Source organism: Poecile atricapillus, chromosome 5 (genome assembly GCF_030490865.1).
Source record: "Poecile atricapillus isolate bPoeAtr1 chromosome 5, bPoeAtr1.hap1, whole genome shotgun sequence".
NCBI lineage: Eukaryota > Metazoa > Chordata > Aves > Passeriformes > Paridae > Poecile > Poecile atricapillus.
The window spans coordinates 20,508,638-20,527,878 of NC_081253.1; the positions used below are offsets into that span (position 1 = coordinate 20,508,638).

The window sequence follows — 19,241 nt, forward strand, 5'->3', positions numbered from 1 at the left end:
AAGTTTAAAACTAACTTCAGAACCATTTTAAGAAAATGAAAACCTTTTAAGTGCAGTAACTTTCAGAGGCAAATTCTGCAAAACCAGAAAACAAGTGATAAGAAATGTAATTATATTCCTTACATAATCATTGCTAAAGCACAACTACAAAAATTACACACAATGCAAAGAACTTAGTTCCACAGAGATTTTTTACATGACTAAGTTCTTATTTTAGCTTTTCTGCATTTATCTCTTGTTTAAGAAATGCTGTCACATGATCATATGGGATATTACAAACATAAAATGAATACATGTTATTGCTATATTTATCATATATTGCTTTATTTATGAATTTTGAGTTAATATCAATGAGTATTCTTCCCTTGAATTCTGGGAAGACGACTTTGTCCCTTGCTTTTATATTGTTTTAGTAACAAGACTCACTTCTGAGTGGTCAAGTACATTTCCTTGTCAATTTTAATGTCTTTTCATAGTAAAACAAACCAAAGCTTTGTTACTGTGCAAATGCAATTATCAACCCCTAAGTTCAGATCCACAACAATTAGTCACACATTTGAAGCAGCAACCGCTGTCACATTACCATGTTTACAAAAGACCCCAAATACTGCAAAGTGAAAACAGCCTGACTTTGGATAGGAAAACTATGATTTTATGATTAATGGATGTACGAGAATCTGTTCTTCAGTGGGATCAGCTTTCTACCATTTTACAAAGCAGGAATATAGCTGGAGACTTGCATAATATTCCAGCTGCTGGTTTGCAACTGGCACTAAGGAAAAAAGCAGCAAGCAACAATTACATCCTGGAGCATGAGAAGGAAACAAAAAAACCCAAACCAGTAGGCAAGAAACCAACTGGAAGGTCGAAGTGGTAATCATCTCGGGCAAGTCAAGTATAGTCCAGTAAGAAGAAAAGACTATTACTTCAGAACAGTGTGGAAAGGAAGAGAGCATTCATTCTCGTAAGACCTGTAACTTTTTGATTGCCAAAAGTAGGTGTATATGGTAGGTATATGAAAACTTTCGGAGCTGCTTAAGCACATTGTAGGTGTTCACAGTAAAAATGCAGCAGTGGCACTTTTACTATGCTTACAAAAATTATTTAAGTAAGATAGAAAGGATCAATGAAGAAGGGACCAGTGGGTTCTTCTCAATCAGTGACTTTGACAGTCAAACCCACTGACTGCTTATCTATACAGGAAAAACCTCTTGATAGCTTTGCTAAAGCCTACTAGGAAACCACCTACAGCCTATCAAGAGACCAACCATGCATTCCTATTAAATCAAAAACTGTACCTAAGTATATGCATATACATTCCAAATCCTTGGGTTATTTACAGAAACATCTTTTGGCCACCGCATGTTCAACAGAAGAGACCAATGCAGGAGCTGTAAATACGTAAGATTGATGCACACTGGGCAGTATTTTGTGAAGTACAGTTCTGCTTCAGAGATTAAAAAATTCCTACTCTTATTAAGTTCCTGTGTTATAATAAGGATTGTATGGTTCTAAAACCACTTCCTGTAATTTTTAAAAACTACATATGCAGACAATTTACCACTATCACAGGGACTGCAGCTTTACACTAGCGAAACAAAGTATTTTAGAAAAAAAGTATTACAACAGCATTTTAGTGCAATCACCATCTAGAAACATGGAAAGCAAACTTGTTATTTGCAATCTCAGCAAAATATCTGAGACTTCATGGACTACAACCTGGCAAGTTTCTCTTCCAGATATACAACTCTTTTTGTAACAACACAGAAGAAAATCGAAACATGAAAGGGTATTTTAGCCATCCAAAGTGAAGAAGAAGTGTGAAACTCAAGAAAAAACCCAGCTTATGACCTTACTCAAATAACTGTAATTTTCAATTTGACAAAAGCCAGAGGAAATGAGAATGAAGTCAGTAAAATTGCTAGGAACAGTCTTAAATTGAAAAAGATTTTACAGATATTTTACAAATATTCAGACAACATACACATTGTACCTTTTAGTTTCTAAAGCTGTTTCTTTCAAGTAGTTTAAACTGTAAAGATGTCAACTATGTTATAGACTAAACTGTGTAGCCTCGCTCTCAAGATACAGTTAAAAGGCTCTGAGTTATTAGATTATCAGTTACTCAGAAGCCTGGAAGAAAGTGTTCTACAGATGTGTTTCTTGGCTTTTAATACTGTATTTGTTAATGAAAAGTAGGGTGCTATCTTCCTCAACCTGTTTGATACTCCAACCCTACATTCCAGTATGGTAAGAACTGGCTGGCCAACTGTTTGGACAGCTGACCTCTATTTATGCACAATTCCTCCATGAGCTAGTCTGGAAAACAGATTTGACCTTTAAACTATGCTTTCCTGAAACCAGCATTACTTTTAGCCTTACCAACCAGTGAGAAAGCATGCCCTGTGATTCTTCCTTAGATGCTACTTCAGCCCGAATAGCCTCTACTGATGCTGCAGCTGAAGAGGAGGGAACAGGAACACTCATATAATTCCTGCCTGTAAGCACTGCAGTATCTCAAACTTCTCCATCAATGTTTGAAAGAGGTGATGTGGTCAAGGACTACGTACATAGGCTTCCAAATACTAACCACTGATATTTTTACTTTATCAAGATGCAACACTTAAATATTCAAGGCACAAATTGGTCATCTTTACCTTGTTTCTGTTCTTCTCTTGACCGTGCTCACAACCATCCTGCCCACCCTGAGTAACCTGCAGACTGCTACTTGAAATCTGAGGCTCTTTGTGGCTGTCTCCAAACCAAGAGAAAGGCATGCAAGTAGGAACAGGGGAATCTGAATCTGATGCAGACAGATTGTTGCCAGAGTCATCCAAAAGTTCTCGGGAGCCTCTGAAATACGCAGATTAAATTCTGTTTAAATAACAACAGGAAAAAACCCCACCCCATCCCTCAAATACACAACCATCCCCAAAACACACTACTTATTTTTACCAGTTTCACAGCACAACTGATACTTGAAATGAAAACTGATACTTGCCTTTAAATATCCATGCAAAAATAATGGGTTATTTAACAACACAAATTTAAGAACTTCTGCAGTATTTCATGCAATTTAACAATTTCAAGCAATTGGTAACTTAATTCACTTAACATTCCTCTTCCTAAGCAAAATACAATTTTAATGTTGTCTCCTCTGCTCTCTTCTGTGAGATCAGAAGCTCATCTCTGTATCATTAAACCTTCACAGAATTTTGCCACTGTTATATAATAATGGACTTTAAGATCAAACACTAATGACAGTTTTAAAGAAATCCTTAGGTTACAAATTTTAGGAATGAAGCATGTATGTATAAAATAACAAAAGAACTACCTGCTATCCAGAGAACCTCTTAGAATTTCTTTTTCTTGCTTCTTACCCTTGCCCCCAGATTTCCGCAATCCACTGAAATGAAAAAACACAAACTTCATAAAGCACTTACACTTCCCTGGTGCAACATTTCTTTAAATCAGCAAGTTAGTTTTTACACTGACTTCAACAGTTACAAAAAGCCACACTTATATTGTTACACGAAGCATAATTTTGCAGATTATGCATGCAATTAAAAAGTTCTGGCATTCATATTCTATTTAAGAACCATGACAGTACCCTTTCAAAAGCCACAGATAACCAAAATAAATACAGAAAATGCCTAAAGAAGCTTAGCATATAGATATAACCAGGAGGAAAACCACAGTTTTACTGCTACATTAATGCTCCTAAGCAATGCACAGCAACTTGAGCAAAGTCCCTATGTTATCAGTGTGTGAAATTAGCTGATTTTTATGTTATACATTATGATTCATTTATTGCAGTACCAGTCTAAGTCTTTAATGATAGCTGACTTCAAGAAGCTTTACCCCTGTCTTTAAAGGTGTTATGAAGTAGCATTACTGGCCTCCTCAACACTGTTTTATTTAGAGAACATAATATTCTCAAAAATAACACAGAACAACCTTTGCTTCCAAAAGAACACATGAAAAATCTTACCCAAAATCTGGAAATCTCCTTTTGGACTTCCCTGATGGTATTCCTTCATTTGTTTCCGCTGTCTTGTCTTCATTTTTCCTTTCTTCTGTTTTTCATAGAGAGGTGAAAAACAGAAATGTTGCTGTAAAAATACCTGCAATTTTCAGCTACTAATGATGATGCTTGTAAGTCAGATATGAAGATCTGGGTGACAGTGTTAAAACTCCCATTCCCACACACAGATAACAACTGGAAATAGTACAGCCATAACAGCCAGCCTAAGTTATTCTGTATGGCATTTTCCCATCATTCTGTACCAGGGTCCAATCTGGCTGTACCAGGCCATTGAAAAATGGGAACATAACAATTGCTAACAACTATTCAAAAAATATTCCTTTTGATAAAGAGTAACTCTATACTGTCTACAGAAAGGTAAAACTTATCACAATATTTTGCTCTAATGAACTACAAACAAAAATTAGTTTATGATAGGTTTAGAAAAAAGAATTTCTTTCTTTTGCAAAATGTCAACTTCAAAACACACAGCCACATAACCAGTATAAGATGCATGAAAGAACTTAATTTTTAAGGGAACTGTTGAACAAATCAGTAGTTTCTGATCAACATTAAAACTTTAGCTAATTAGTTAAGCACTTTTTCTAAATATGTAACATCCAATAAATTGGAACTACAGTTAAACTAGTTATTTTTCCAATCAACTTGAATACAAAACCAAACTTTAATAGTGATGTTTGTTTCCAGAGGTAGTCCTTTAAGAAAAGAGGTAATTTCTTAAACACAGCATAGTAGGTTAAAATACAGACTGATACATGAATGGATGAAAAGGTAATAGAAAGGACTAATTCAATAACAGGCAGACATTTAAATAGTTAGAAAGCAACAATCTAGCAGAAACAGTATTTAGTGTAATTTTTCTCACAAAGAGCAAGCTTTCAATACCAATCTGCATGAACTGCATTAATTAGCAATTCCAGGGGCCAATTTAGGAAAAAAAAGTTTACAATGCTTCTGCCACCACAAAAAAAAACTGTAGAAAAGAAAGCAAAATCACATATGTATCAGGTATGTCTTAGTGCCATTTTTTTTTTTAGACTATTTTTGTTTGAGACTTTATAGAAATATACAAAATAAGGACAGTATAAAACAAATCCTGTTTCAGGGTATTAAAAGAATGGTTTTGTCTGAGGTATATGGCAAAGACAGGAAGTCAGCTGTCTTTATACATTTGTACTGGCTTATTCCAAAAAATATCAAACATTAAAAAGATTATATTAGATCCCTTTCTCAATTATTTATAAGAAAAATTCCAACTATTCCTATCAAATAATGATTAGTAGTGACTAGGCTGATTATAATACCTTTAACCTTCCAGTGACAAATATCCTAAGAGGACACAATGAATAATGCAGTAATTCCCGCAATACTCAGAATCTGTATCTTGTTTAAACACTTGGATAATGTCTGGAAGCACAAAGCCAACAACAAATTTTTCTGGGAACCAGGAAATCCATCTGACTTGCTCTCCAATACACTGCCACTTATGAGGCTTGTGTTTTGCACAAACATATTAGGACCTTTACTGATTACATCTAAAATCTGTAAAACTTCAGTCCCAAAGAATAAAAATAATAATAAACCCTTAAATCTTACCCTTGGTTTCTTTCCCTTTCCCTTTTGTTTCTTTTTGCTTAACATTCTTGAGATACCCTTGAGGAGAATTTGGAGTCATCCCTTCAGGAGGAGGTGAGCGAGTGGTGGCTGTGCTATTTTCATTGTTTGGTTTGTGTACTGGAGAAGAGTGTGTGGAAGCAGAAGGACTTGACTCTAGAGGACTTTCTGTGCTTTCTCTTTTTTCAGGCTTTTCACTCCTTCGATCTGTGTCATCCAGGCATGGGAGAGATAATTTTTCACTTGTTTCTAAGGTCTTAGTTAGGTACATAGCGGAAGATTCTCTGTTGAGAACACCGTCTTCTGAATCCTCATCCTTCAATAAATTTGAAAGTTATTTCATGATAGACATGACATATACTCATTTATTGTCTGTTCTTTTAGCAGGGTGGAAGGATGTGCTAAGCAAATTTTCTTAGTTCAGGAAATTTTTTACATACTTGTGGATACCATCTGAATCGCATGAATCTGATTTTATAGGCTGTTACCCACCTCTATACACAACTTTCTGCACATCCCAAATAACCTTTTTCTAGCCAAATCAGAAATGTTCTGGTACACCTCAGCCATTCCAATTCAATGAAGCCAGTTTTCAGTCTATCTGAATTAGTTCAATGTTCTCCTTCTATCACAGGCTCTATCATATATTGACTATATCTCAATTCTTCAGTTGTTTTCCAGAAACATGAGAACATTTTACTGGTATGCTTCTTGTGAACTTGAATGATGACTTATGGAATAATGAAACATTTCAGAACTCTTTAGTTTTTGAAGAAATTTGGTAACTAACTTGGTCCAGATGAAGGAATAACAAGATAAATTGATACAGATCACTGTATTAAAATCTTTCAGCAAGCAGAAGTAGCACAGAACAAGCTCACATAGTTCTTTGCTAACTTCAAATTAACTGTGCCACAAAAACATGCCAGAGTTCACATACACGTTATGAACCCTAAAAAGCTTTTTCACTTGATGCAGCATAAAACTACAATGCTTTGGCACAGCCTGAATGAAGCATGGAGAAGACTTACAAATGCAAGTACAGATAAAATTCAACACATGTTCAGTATCCAGAGTGCATGATTACCAGTGTCAGTACCAGTGTCAGTACCTGTAGATTTGCAGTCTGTTGTCCACCCCCAAGAGATTCTTTCAGCTTTGATCGAGAAGGTGGCTGGCGTTTCACTTTCAAAGCAAGCTGAGCTTTTGCTTTGTGGGCACTGGTGTCTAATCTGGGAGTATCCCCAACAAAAGCATCAAAATCTGCAACAAATACATACTTTTTAAAAAAGTAAGCAAAAAACCCAGCAAAAACTGGTAGGCAAGTTCACCAACAAACTGTCCAGAAAAATATTCAGAATTTAGGTCAGAATTATTCTACATGTTAACCATTACTGTATGAAAATACTTTTTATATTATACTCCACTATTTTATACATTGCAACTGCAATTTCTATTTAACTTGAAATATACTTTTACCCAACTTTTTCAATCAAAAACCAATAAAATCCAACAGAATATAATTGTTTTACGGATTGAAAATGTTATGTTCTCAAACAGATGAAAATTTGTGCTTTCCTAGCTTCATTCCTTAGGATAGAAACTCTTAATGAAGTCAGAATTTAACAAATATTTTAAAAATTTAATTCTCATTTGAACAGCTGTTTCATAACATTCTGTATATAAAATTACAAGACATAGCAAGTTTACTGTAAATTATAGCTTGAAATCAATGGGATTTTAACTGACATATCTCAGTGTTTTTTCCCACTATTAGTTTCACTAACAGACAATCCGAAGAACAATTCAAATAGTTGTCTCTCCATCCATCTCCTCTTTCCCACAACGTTTAAGAACTACACTGCAGCCATACTGAAAATGCTGGGGTAATCTAAACTCAAGTATCCACACTGACTCAGCTCAGCCAAAACATTTACTCAGTCAGTATGAAACAGCAAACACTTCAGTTCTCTTACAACAAAAAAAACCACTACACATATAACTCCTCCTAATTTTCCTTAAGTGCAAATAAAAAATACTACAATCTACTTACCAGAAATCAGCATATCTAAAGAATTTATTCTTTCTCCTATTGAATTGGTTTCTTTTTCACTGTCTTTTGTCTTTGACTGTTCATTAGATTGGCCTGGACTTTGACAGCCATCTTCCAATAAACTGCCACCTTCAAACATATAAGGCATTTTCTCGTATGCTTTTAATTTATTTTCAAGCTCTGAAATCTGCAAGAATTAAAATTTAGAAGTCAGATACAAGTCTCCAAGAATGCAGAAATTTATTTCAAAATATAATACTGCTTTACTTTTTCCTGATATATTTTCAGTTGTTCTGCATATTTCTGGTCTCTCTCTTCAAGCAGCTTTGAATGATCTTCTTCTTTCTTCATAAATTCTATCTCTCTGGTGAAAGAAACATATACATTTCTATGAAACAGTAATATACAGAAATGTAGGAAATATGTTAAATAGAAATATGCACAACTGCATTTACGAAAAAGCATACCATTAGTGAATGGTGACAAAAATCCATCTGTAAGGTATAACTGATTCATTAATCTTATGATGTCGTAAAATGACATATTTATTTGTATGCTTCTACTGTCTTCAAAAGAAAATACAGATGACTGTAATTTACTCTGGGCAGAAAAAGGATTTGTGGCAACGCTTTTTCTGCAAAGTTACAACCAACCATCTCTCATTTTAAAAGTGCCAATTTGCATATGCATTTAAGCCCAAAATACATGCACGACTCCAATCATTACACCTTACTCTCTTCCACGAAAATACATGCACACACTGTTTTTCCTTCCAAAAGCTATGGGAAAATTCTTTGTAGGAAAATGAATTGCATTTCAAGTTTCTGCTTGGTTCATCCTACAGCAATTGCAATGGTTGAGTTTTACCAAAAGAAACAATGACTACAAGAAGGAAACAAAAATAAAAGCTGCTTTTGCCTGCGCCATATGTAATGACATAAAAAAACAGAAAATAAGCATAAAACAGCTACAACAGATGCAAAAGCTTCAGGGACAATCAAATGAATAATGCGAATTTGCTAAACAGTGAGGGAATGGAAAGTAGCATGTTAGCAGTCATCTTCACGTACTTTTGAACTTCCATACGGATAAGCTTGGGAGGAGAGGGGAAAGGAGACCTTTAAAAAGCTCACCAAATAGCACAAAAACGTACTGTGAAAAGTTACATTTCTGGATGTGGACTACAAAGCAAAAGATCATAATAAATTGCTTTTAGAAGTAACAAGTGGAGAAATTTGGAACAAGAATATTATACGTTTACAGCAACTACCAAAAGCAACAGTTGTGTTCTGTATTGTCTGGACACATCTACAAGTATTTTGCAATTATCTCTTGTTTAGCTAAGACGGAAGATGGTGGAACAATTGGACATTACCGTATAACAACAGTGCTGGAGTCCCCCACAGGGGGATCTAATAAACAATATTACTTCTACTAAAAAACCCACACCCTTTAACAGATTGAAGATATTGTTTTCATGCTGCCATTTTAGTGGGCTAGATACATATCCCCAAACTTTAAATTTTTCTCAAAATTCTTCTTACTCCTCCTATAAGATATAAATCCTAACTCAGACTAAATCATATGTTATCAGGCTATTATTAAATATCCTTTGATGCCTACTCTATCTGCAACATCGAAGTCAGTCAAAGCAGAGACTTTTTCACAGGGAGCAAAAGGTACTGCCAAACACGTCATATCAAATTTCAAGTAGTCCTTCCAAAAAAGTATAAATGCATTACAGCTTTTTAACTAACTTCTTTTTAAAAAGTTGTCATTGAAATATTAAATGTTTTTTCCTTAGCTATGAACCAAAAGCAGCAGCAAGATTTTCAGAGAACCTTTCAGGAAGTTGGTGATTTAAGGTATGGAAGAATTTGGCATTTATAGCCCACTGCTTCCCTGCACACTAATAAACGTAAAGAAAGTGTGTTAAGCAAATCCTATTCCCCTAGGTATTGCTGACAACTTTCCCCAGGTTGTACAGAACATACAAGCAATAAATAGAGACCTGGTATTTTGGGGTACTTACTTTTGTTGGTAGTCTTTAAGCAATTTCTTGGCCTTGCTGTATTTCTTTTCAAGCGCATCACACTGTTCTTGAGTCTCTTTAAGACGCTCATTTACTGTTTTGCATAAATTTTGTGCTTCTAACCAGTAGGTCTCTAACTTTTTTATTTTCTCTTTGCTTTCATCCAAGTTTTGCTGTAGTTGGGCTCGATTAAATTTCCATTCATTTTTTTCTGCTTCAACAACTTTTAACTGAAAAGATTAATACTTAATGAATTAATCTAAACTAAAAGAGGAAATAAAAAACAGTTGTTGATACATGTTTAAGTAGTGAACAGCTAATAGTAATTATATACTTATCAGTAATATTAAAACAGGACACAACTTTCAAAGTAATCACATAAACTCTTCCCAAACCTTGCTAATTAAGCAAGTTTTGAACTGAAACCCAAGAGTCTTTTACTTGTTCCCCATTGGTATTGCATCTTTCTTGACAGATTAAATGACCAAGACCCCTATTATTAGCTTATATTGTTCAAGATCTCACCAGATCTTAATATCTCTGGAGAGGCCTATTTTGAATACTTTCAAAGGCCACTTAACCTGTATAAGACAAGCTCCCTACTACTTTGTTACCAACAGCTTTTTGAATAAACATGACCGGTTGATCTTCCCTGGTAACTTTATATGACATTGGTCTTCCTAATCAATGATGGCATGCACAGGGTTTCCTTTTCTTGAGCTAATGTACAAAACCACCAAATATTTCCTCAGCAGAGGAAAGGGATGCCACCCCTTCAGCTTGATAGCAGCCACATTATACATGGGAACATGTGAAGCTCTCCAGGCCTTAGAGGAGTGAACAGGCAAGATACAGCTTAGTTTGTCCATGCCTCCTTCTCTGGGGACACCGCTTACAATGAGGAAATAAATCACTGCTTTTGAAGCCAGTTAAGATCACCTGCCAATGGAACAAGAATGTTGAAAGGACCAAGAATTTTTTGAATTTAAAAACTGGGTTGTAAGTTGTACTAATACCAACATTTTTAACAGCTTTTCTGCAATCCAGTTGGGCCACATACCAAGAATACTAGAAAGAGGAGGAGCACTGTCAGAAATCAGAAAGGGAACTATCATAAGTAGCTTTGTCTGTCTTGCCTCAACAATTGCAGGAGCACATGGAATACCCCAACAGATACTGCTACTGAAAAATTCTGCGAACTCAAGCACTATGCCCTCTTCACTTGCTACGTGTTTCCAACAATGTGCGGCAACCTGTCCTAGGATAATGCATCTCTGAGCAAGGCAAAACTGAAGGGCAGTGGAATAAAAGAAGCTGCTCACTCATACACAAAATTTTCAGAAAAAGGCCACTTATAAATCTGCATCAGTGGAAAAAGCAGCAAAAAAGAACAAGAAATCTTTCCTCATAATAAGCAGAGACATTGAACCAATCTTCAGCAAAAAAACTACTGGAAAAAACTCTCTGCCCAGACCAGGTCAGAAATTTGAGGAAAGAAGATAGCAGAAATAACTTTCTGGTAACAGAAAGACAGCCACAAACCATTGTCTATTCTCAAGTAAGACAAGTTCTATCCAGTGATAATGTTCTAATTTGTGATTATGAGCTCTTTCATACAGCTCTCCACTATAAGCTACTCTAAGCAGTAATACTAAAGCATTCATTTTAAAGTGGGGACTTGGGGGATGGGTTTTTTTAGTTGTTTTATGTGACTTTTGGGGCTTTATTTGTTTGGTTGATTTATTATTTTTAATTTGAGCATAGCTTTTCAGCTTAGAAATGTTTGTCTAGCATAACATATTGTAGAGACCACCTGAGGTGTAAATAGATTGCTGCTTTTTGCATTCAGCCTATTCCTGGTAAAATCAATAGCCATAAAAACAAAACAAAAAAACCTCGAAACAAACCACCCAACAAAAAACCCTACTAATAATAATATTTTTTGATAACTTACTTTCTCCTTCAGTTGATTCACTTCAGCTATTGTTACTGCATGTTTTAATTGTAGCTGGAACAGATGAAAAAAATTGTATGAGCACACACAAAATTACATTCGAAAATGCTACTTTTAAGTATTTCTCCATGATTCCCTTTTTTTCAAAACTATTGCTAGTGGCATAAAGTCAATTATTATTAAAGTAATTATTTGTCACTTACAGGAGAAGTAATCATGAGCTTTTATTTAAAAAAATACATTAAATTAATGAAACCTCAAATAACCCTACATAATCACCCTAAAAATCTCCCACTGTTGTCTATACATTAGGAAAGCTGAAAAGACTACAATAATGTTTCAATGTGCCAGGGCATTGAAAAGGCAGCAACGCACTTATGATGAAAACTGGTAAAATAATAAAGGGAAATAAAGGAATAAAGGAGAAACTTAGTAGTAGTAACTATTTTTACAATCAGCACTTAAAAGTAAATGTGCTGGCTTTATTTTAAAATTAAGCCATTTATTTATACACCACAAATCTTAATAGGATTATTAGAAATCTAAAAGACTACATTTAAGCCGAATATAAAGATTTTTTTTAACAAGTATTAATTGTTCCTTGTATCTGGCTTTCCATCTGTAACCCTGTGGAGATTTTCTTTTTTGTAAAGGTACATTGAACCAAACCCAAATTAAAACTGGTGAATCCATGACTATTCTTCATTTAAATTATGTTAGTAACAGCATGGTAATGATTCTACATGAGATTATAATTGTATCCCAAGTAAATACAGCACTTAAGAAGCTTCAGCTTGCTGCTACGCTTCCAAACCTAGAAAAATTGTAAATGTTCTCTAGAGATCAGCAGCCTGCAATTTCTACTTCCTCAATGACATCAGCAACGTTATCAAGAGAACAAATTTAGGAGATCTGCAAAAGACCAATCCTTCACAAAAATAAGCTGATGTAACAGCACATAGCATCTGACAAAACAGGCTCTTTACAGTATATTTTTCTCCTCCCGGAGTGAAAATGCCAGGCACTTAAATCTATCAGAGAAGCCTGGACTCCTAAATGCCAAAGGCTGTACCATTTAAGTCCCTGACTAAATCCCACAGCCCTGAATAAAGTAAATATGCTCCTTTATAAAAACCCTGGGAAAAGAGAACCGTACTATTTCCAATTATGTTAAGTTGTGATTCAGAGCCTGGAATGCCCTGTTTGGTTTACAAATCCATTCCTTCCAAAAAAACACACATAAAAAATACCCTCCAAGCCAAAAATATGCCTATCTACAGAATCAAGTGCTTTTATGTACACAGATTTCTCAGAAGACTACCAGGGCTAAACCAAGAAATTAGATATGTATTTCTTGTCTTCCTGAAAAACATCTCACAACAACACTTGAGACCATTCAAAACAGGCATATTTACACACCCCCCGTGCTCTCTGCAGCTAAAGCCATTTTACTGGGCAGCAAACACATGCAAAGGCCAATAGGCCACAGGAGAACCAAGAGAAGCATCCTATCTATCTAATGCAATGCCCAGACATAACAACGAAAGAGTTGGGGCTGGGCTCTACCCCCTCTTTCAAAGGGCTTTTGAAATTTAATTTAAATCAAAAGATTGTTTAATGTAAATATACATAGGGAAACTGGATATAAAAAATTACAGAAGACCTACATTTCAATGGACATTTACCAGAGATATTTTTTGGTGATGCTGGGAAAAAACAAACCCAAAGCTATGAGAGGGAACATGAAAGAGATTATCTCCAAATCCTACACGGTTCAGATATTCCCCAGTGCATCACAAAGAATATTTAAGAAACTGCTACAACACCTCTTTAAATTTAAGAAGAGACTGTGCCGAATCCATATCCAGTAGTAAACCAATATCTTCATTTTCAGGAAGATCGAAAACTTCTACAGATTTTCCATGTAAATGTGACTCATAGGTATCCTCCTCTTCATCATCATAATCATCATCCTGACAAATTGAGAAAATCATGACATTCTGTCTGTAACACACACACACACACACACACACATACACACACACACACTTTTGCATTATGGTAGTAGCAGTAATCAAAGCACACAATCAAGTAATCCAACTAGCTGCAAAACTTCTCTTGACTAGTTACTGTTCCTTTTTAATTTCTTATACCTAGGATAAGCTTCAAAGATAACTTGCAAACACCTTCATCAAAGTTCCACAAAAGAGAGCTAAGAAAGACATGCACAAAACTGTCACATACAGCTGACAGTTAAAAGTCAATTATGGATTAGTGATAAAGCCATAATCACGTGCCTTGATAACAGTAGTGTACGAAGTGCTTATTTTCCTGTTTTTAACAAGTTGCCCGTGTTATACTTTTTTTGCTTCAGTTTGATTAAACCCACCCATTTATCCCATTACCTAGCAGAGCATGAACAATGTTTTACCTGCTCTGTATCATCATGAACATAGTGCTGCTCATACAGACATCTCTCTTGCTCTAAGGTCTCACTAATGAGACGGGCTACTTCACTCTCAGCCCCTGGCTTCTCTCTCCCAATCAAAAACCTACAGGAAAAAAACCAAATTATCAAATTATCTTGCAGCAGAAAATCTTAACACATTCTTAAGAAATGAGTTTGCTACACTGTTGCCTTGCACAACATTTTTGCAGAATTTTCATACTATGGTTTTGTATTCTCCATGAATGAAAAATGACAAAAAGAAAATTATTTCAGAGAAAACATACATACCTCACTGTGCCTTTAGTGTTCTTTAGTACAGTGGCTGCAAAGAACTGAGTAACTCCCACTAGACTTATGCCATCAACTTCAACAATCTGATCATTTACTTGAATTCTGCAAAATAAGTAAATGCTTAGCTATCAGTAAAACAATAGCATTTTGCCTTGAAACATTTTTGACATGACAAATATAACTTAAAACTCACTAGTATTTACAATGACAAATTCTGAGTCCATTGAAACGCATTGCTTAAAAATAGTCTCCTCATCCTCTGTTACTATGCAAATCACCAATTAAAACTTACACAGCATTTGACTTGATATTTTTTATACTATTTACATAGTGACTGGTGTTCTGCTGAGTCAACGTGATTTTGTGGTATTTCTACACATGGGCTCATTTGGAACATTTCTCATAAGTGCTGTAAGCAGATCTACAGTTACTTAGCAAAAATGCCCTATAATAAATAACTCATTTTTTTATATTTAACATAAAGGAATGTAATATTCACTCAGCTGCATTCAACTTTTGTACTTTTATTCACAATATTCACCATATCTAATGAAAGCAACTGGGCTGAGTTCAAAATTTATGAAAAGCATAACTGATTCAACGGAAAACTCACCGCCCATCCCTCTGAGCAGCTCCGCCATCTGTTATTGTTTTTACAAAAATACCTAGTTTTTCCAGTCCCTGATCAGCACCAACTCCCATTCCAATGATACTGATGCCCAGACCCCTGTCACCTAAGGGATTCAAAAATCTAACATTAGCTGCATGACATATGATGTAACAATTAGCAATACTGAGCTGTTTCAAAGCATTCCAAGTCCTTCCACACAAAAGATAATATAAATTCACTTATAAAAGACAAAAAAATAGAACATATTTTATATGTAGATACTACTTAAGGCCTTTTTGCCCTGTAGCCTTCCTAACTTCAATTCAGTATGACAATCTGCAGTTAGTAGAGGCCTATCCAGTTGACACTCACTAAATTCACCAGAACTAGCCACAAATCTAACCCTAAACACATACAAAAATTCAAGACCTAAATTCAGGGAATATACAGGTAAGGTTTTATCTTTTGTTCTCACAGTATCTCTTGCAAATGTTCAACGTTTGATTTGTACCTTTTTCAATTTCCACAGGAAACACTTCCATTTTTTCCACCCTTTTCTCAAGTTCATACTCAGCTGAAGCTGCCACAGGGTCAACTTCTTCATTACGTCTATCATAGTCTTCATTTGAGTAAGTACTGAAAACCTAAGAAGTGTAACAGAAAACTTCTTTTAATGTCTTCTCACCTCCTTTCAAACGTCATATAATTGAAAAACAATCCATAAGAAAATAAAAATGGTATTTTCAGAGATCTCATTTTCTTAATAACCATCAATTTAATAAATACTGCTGCTGTCAGACAGTTTCCAGCTTAAAGAGAAGTAATGCATTAGAAGTTTCAAAACAATTAACTTTTATTAAAAATTACTTTTTTAAGATTTTATCTTGCAACTGAACCAAATAGTTAAAAGACATCAGTCAGCTCTTCTTTGATATCGTGTGACTTTTTTTATTAGGACTACATTCCACCAAATCCTTCCTCTCTTCTTCCCTCCCCCCACACCATCTGCCAATTGCAGTGTTTCAAACAGATGTAGTTTTCTGATTTTGCAAGGGAATCACGCAGTTTCCCAGGAAAAGGAAGAGCCTTGCTACATACATTACTATTTTTAGTATTCACTCCAGCTGAGTTTCTGAATTGTTAAAAATAAAATATAAACAAACAATAGAAATTAAGACAGAAATCTAGAAAGGAAGAATAAACTATATGTAACACGGTTAATCTTACATATCAGCATGTTCATTAACAGTATTAAAATTAAAAAGAAAAAAAGAAAAATATCACACCCGCATTTATCTTAAAAAATAAAGTTTATCTGCTAAGTGTTTTGCAAGCACTGAGTGTTTTATGCAACATCACAGTAAGACAAAAAACACGCATTGCAGCTGCAGCAGCCATCTCTCTAATCAAGAACATGCAGCACTGACACGAAGTTCATTTACACTGGCTTACTAAATTTTTGCAACTGTTTTATTTTCCACTACGACTACCTAGACAGGTAACTGCAATCATGTAAATATCACAGCATTAACTGTAATTAACATTTTCCCTGTGAATTTACATTCACTAGTATATAGCTTTAGCTCTGCAGAGCAGTAGCTTCAGACACTGAAAAATGCTCATTGAAACAGATTATCAAAAAGCAACAAACATAATTCAGTATTTCCCATGACGAGCCTACTGCATCACCTTCAGACTACAACTTGAGATCAATTCCACAAACTCTTCCCAAATCCAGCAAAACATCTACTCCAGAAATGTGACATGGCCATATAGTCAGTCCAGTAAGCAAGCAAGATTAGATCCACTTGGCTGAAAGGGAAGGAAGAAATCCACTCGTAGAAGACTTATGTCTCCCACAGTAGAAGAACCTTCCTGAGAATCTGTTCTTCCTAAGTCTTGCATAAAGGTTAATAAACCAGCTCCTTGTGATTGTCATGCAGATACTAGAAGATAACTGGACACAGAAAGACAACAAGGGTCACATTTACAGTATGTCTTCCATGAACTTTACAGGAAAAATCTGCAAAACAGACTAAGAAAAACATCTAAATGGCCGTACTGCACCACTATCAGAAAAAAGGTGGCCAAGTTCTTCAAATTCATCATCCTCCTCAACCCCCAAATCACTAAATAGGATATGCAGCAGAAGCATTTCATTAAGCATTATTCACTCCTTGGAATAAGACCAGACTAGTTTGTTTACTTTTCATCCCAACAGAAAAAGCAGCATCTCCAAAAACACAGTCAAATTATAGTAAGATTAATTTTATACTAATAATAAAAAGGAAGTTCATGAGTGGACAAATGGTAACTTGTTAGTAAGAATATTTGAGTTCTTGAGGACAAAGTCAAATATCAGGTCATTAAAACAATGTATCAATTCATATAATCTAGTATTAAAAGTATGACAAAAATGTTAAAAAGATATCTTTACTATCAAATGGTTGAAAGAGCAAAATGTGGAGAATAGCAGTAGTTTGTTTTGGAGACAGTGACAATTGTACTTTCTTAGTCCTTTACAGTTCAGTGGTCTAACACAGCAGAAGATGATGCAAGTAGTTGCTGTCTACTGAAGAATGTCAATTACCACAGGGATGACAAGTTCCTTGCACAACAATTTATAAAGTGCTAAAAATTTGGGGAAGCAAAATTGCACTGTAACAACAGTGCAAACAAACAGCAACAAACAGCATTATGTATGCTGCAAGTCTTGGGCCACCAGCATTAAAATACCTCTGGAACTTCTAAAAATGGTTTATTTTTTATCCAGCTTAAAAGTAACAGAATTGTACTTGAGAGTCATATGGAATCTGCTCATTTTTATACAAAACTGATCACAGGAATTGTTCATCTGCCAGGAGTGGATAATAGAATTTAAAACTAGTGGTCCCTTAAATTCCAGCTATGTTAATAATTGCTATTAATGAAATAAACAGCATAAACGTATCTATGCAAATGAAGACTACTAGTATTTATGCATATTAGCTTTCTAAGAAAAGCCTATTTCAAACCAATTCTGAGTAATTCACTAAGAGAAAGAATTCATACTTTTGGATTAAAGTGACAGTTGACAACTGTATGAGAAACATTTGGGTAATGATCTAAAAACCATAACAATTAAAAGAAGCCCCATTTCAAAATAGTAAGAAAAACACACCCCTCTCCAAACTTCAGAAAAATAATTTTGAGGAAAAACATCAATTTACAAAGAACAGAGGAAAAGCAAAACTTCTAACCAGAAGCCAAAGACTGCAATAACAGAAAGAAAAGCAAAAGCACACTACAAAAACTATGACTAAAGAGTCAAGGGTAGAAGACAGAAATTTTTATTGTTTTCACGTTGCATCATAACATTGTGTTCATCTTCTATGAGAGAGAAAAAATGTTGATATTAATATAGAAAATACAGAACTGGTCAGCAAGTTGTTCTTGCCAAGTAGCAAAAGTAACATTTAAATACAGTTAAAATGTGGATAATAAATAATAAAAGTTCACAGTTTAGAAGACTGATGAGAAAGCTAAACATGTTCATCCCTGCACTGTGTCTGGCAGGGTTTAGTCACTGAATCAAATGCATTACAGACAAAAGAAATTCTAATCTTACTATTCAGAAGCCACTGCTAGCTAGAGATTGTAAAATTATTAGTACTGCAACTGGTATTTTTAAAAGATACCCTTTAGCAAACACAAGTTATTGGCTCAACACAGGGGAAACAGATGAATTTTACTGTGAAAACCATGTGAATTTCACAAGCCTTTTACCACAGCTTGTTATATATCCAGGAGGTTACCCTAACATTAATAACTTTTGGATCCTGTCAAGCAAACAAATGGCAAAATGCTCTCTGAAAAAGTTTTTTTTCACTTAAAACCTTTTTCCCTCAGAATGGATACAATTTACTTGAATAAAAAAATCTGATAGAGGGCTGAATTTTTAAGAATTATTTGAATTAAATTGTTAAGTGACATAATGGTAAATTTTCAAATATACTTAGTGCTTGAACAGCACATATATTTGTCTGGAGAGAAAACTAGCTACATTCTTCCCACCAGAAAAATTAATCACTTTTTGAATGCAAAACTTGGTTTTGCATTTTCTGTGAAGATGCTAATCTAGGCATCCTCAAGACCAGAACTCAAAAAACACCAACAGAGTCTGTCTAAAAGATCCTACTGTTCAGTTCTTGTAA

The 19,241-nt window shown here is 34.9% G+C and overlaps 1 protein-coding gene across 5 annotated transcripts in view; it reads right to left on the minus strand.

Moving 5' to 3' along the window:
• The window catches only part of LOC131579860 (neurabin-1-like), a 40,809-nt gene that overhangs the window by 10,566 nt on the left and 11,002 nt on the right, over window positions 1-19,241 (minus strand). For all 5 annotated transcript variants that reach the window (XM_058840346.1, XM_058840348.1, XM_058840347.1 and 2 more), the window contains 14 exons: window positions 15,560-15,692; window positions 15,052-15,172; window positions 14,436-14,540; window positions 14,130-14,250; window positions 13,525-13,671; window positions 11,699-11,752; window positions 9,745-9,974; window positions 7,980-8,076; window positions 7,713-7,899; window positions 6,771-6,922; window positions 5,642-5,975; window positions 3,992-4,076; window positions 3,335-3,406; window positions 2,658-2,853 (listed from right to left, as the gene is read on the minus strand). In XM_058840346.1, coding sequence (XP_058696329.1) covers window positions 2,658-2,853; window positions 3,335-3,406; window positions 3,992-4,076; window positions 5,642-5,975; window positions 6,771-6,922; window positions 7,713-7,899; window positions 7,980-8,076; window positions 9,745-9,974; window positions 11,699-11,752; window positions 13,525-13,671; window positions 14,130-14,250; window positions 14,436-14,540; window positions 15,052-15,172; window positions 15,560-15,692 — 2,034 coding nt within the window. The remainder of the gene's footprint in view (window positions 1-2,657; window positions 2,854-3,334; window positions 3,407-3,991; window positions 4,077-5,641; window positions 5,976-6,770; window positions 6,923-7,712; window positions 7,900-7,979; window positions 8,077-9,744; window positions 9,975-11,698; window positions 11,753-13,524; window positions 13,672-14,129; window positions 14,251-14,435; window positions 14,541-15,051; window positions 15,173-15,559; window positions 15,693-19,241) is intronic.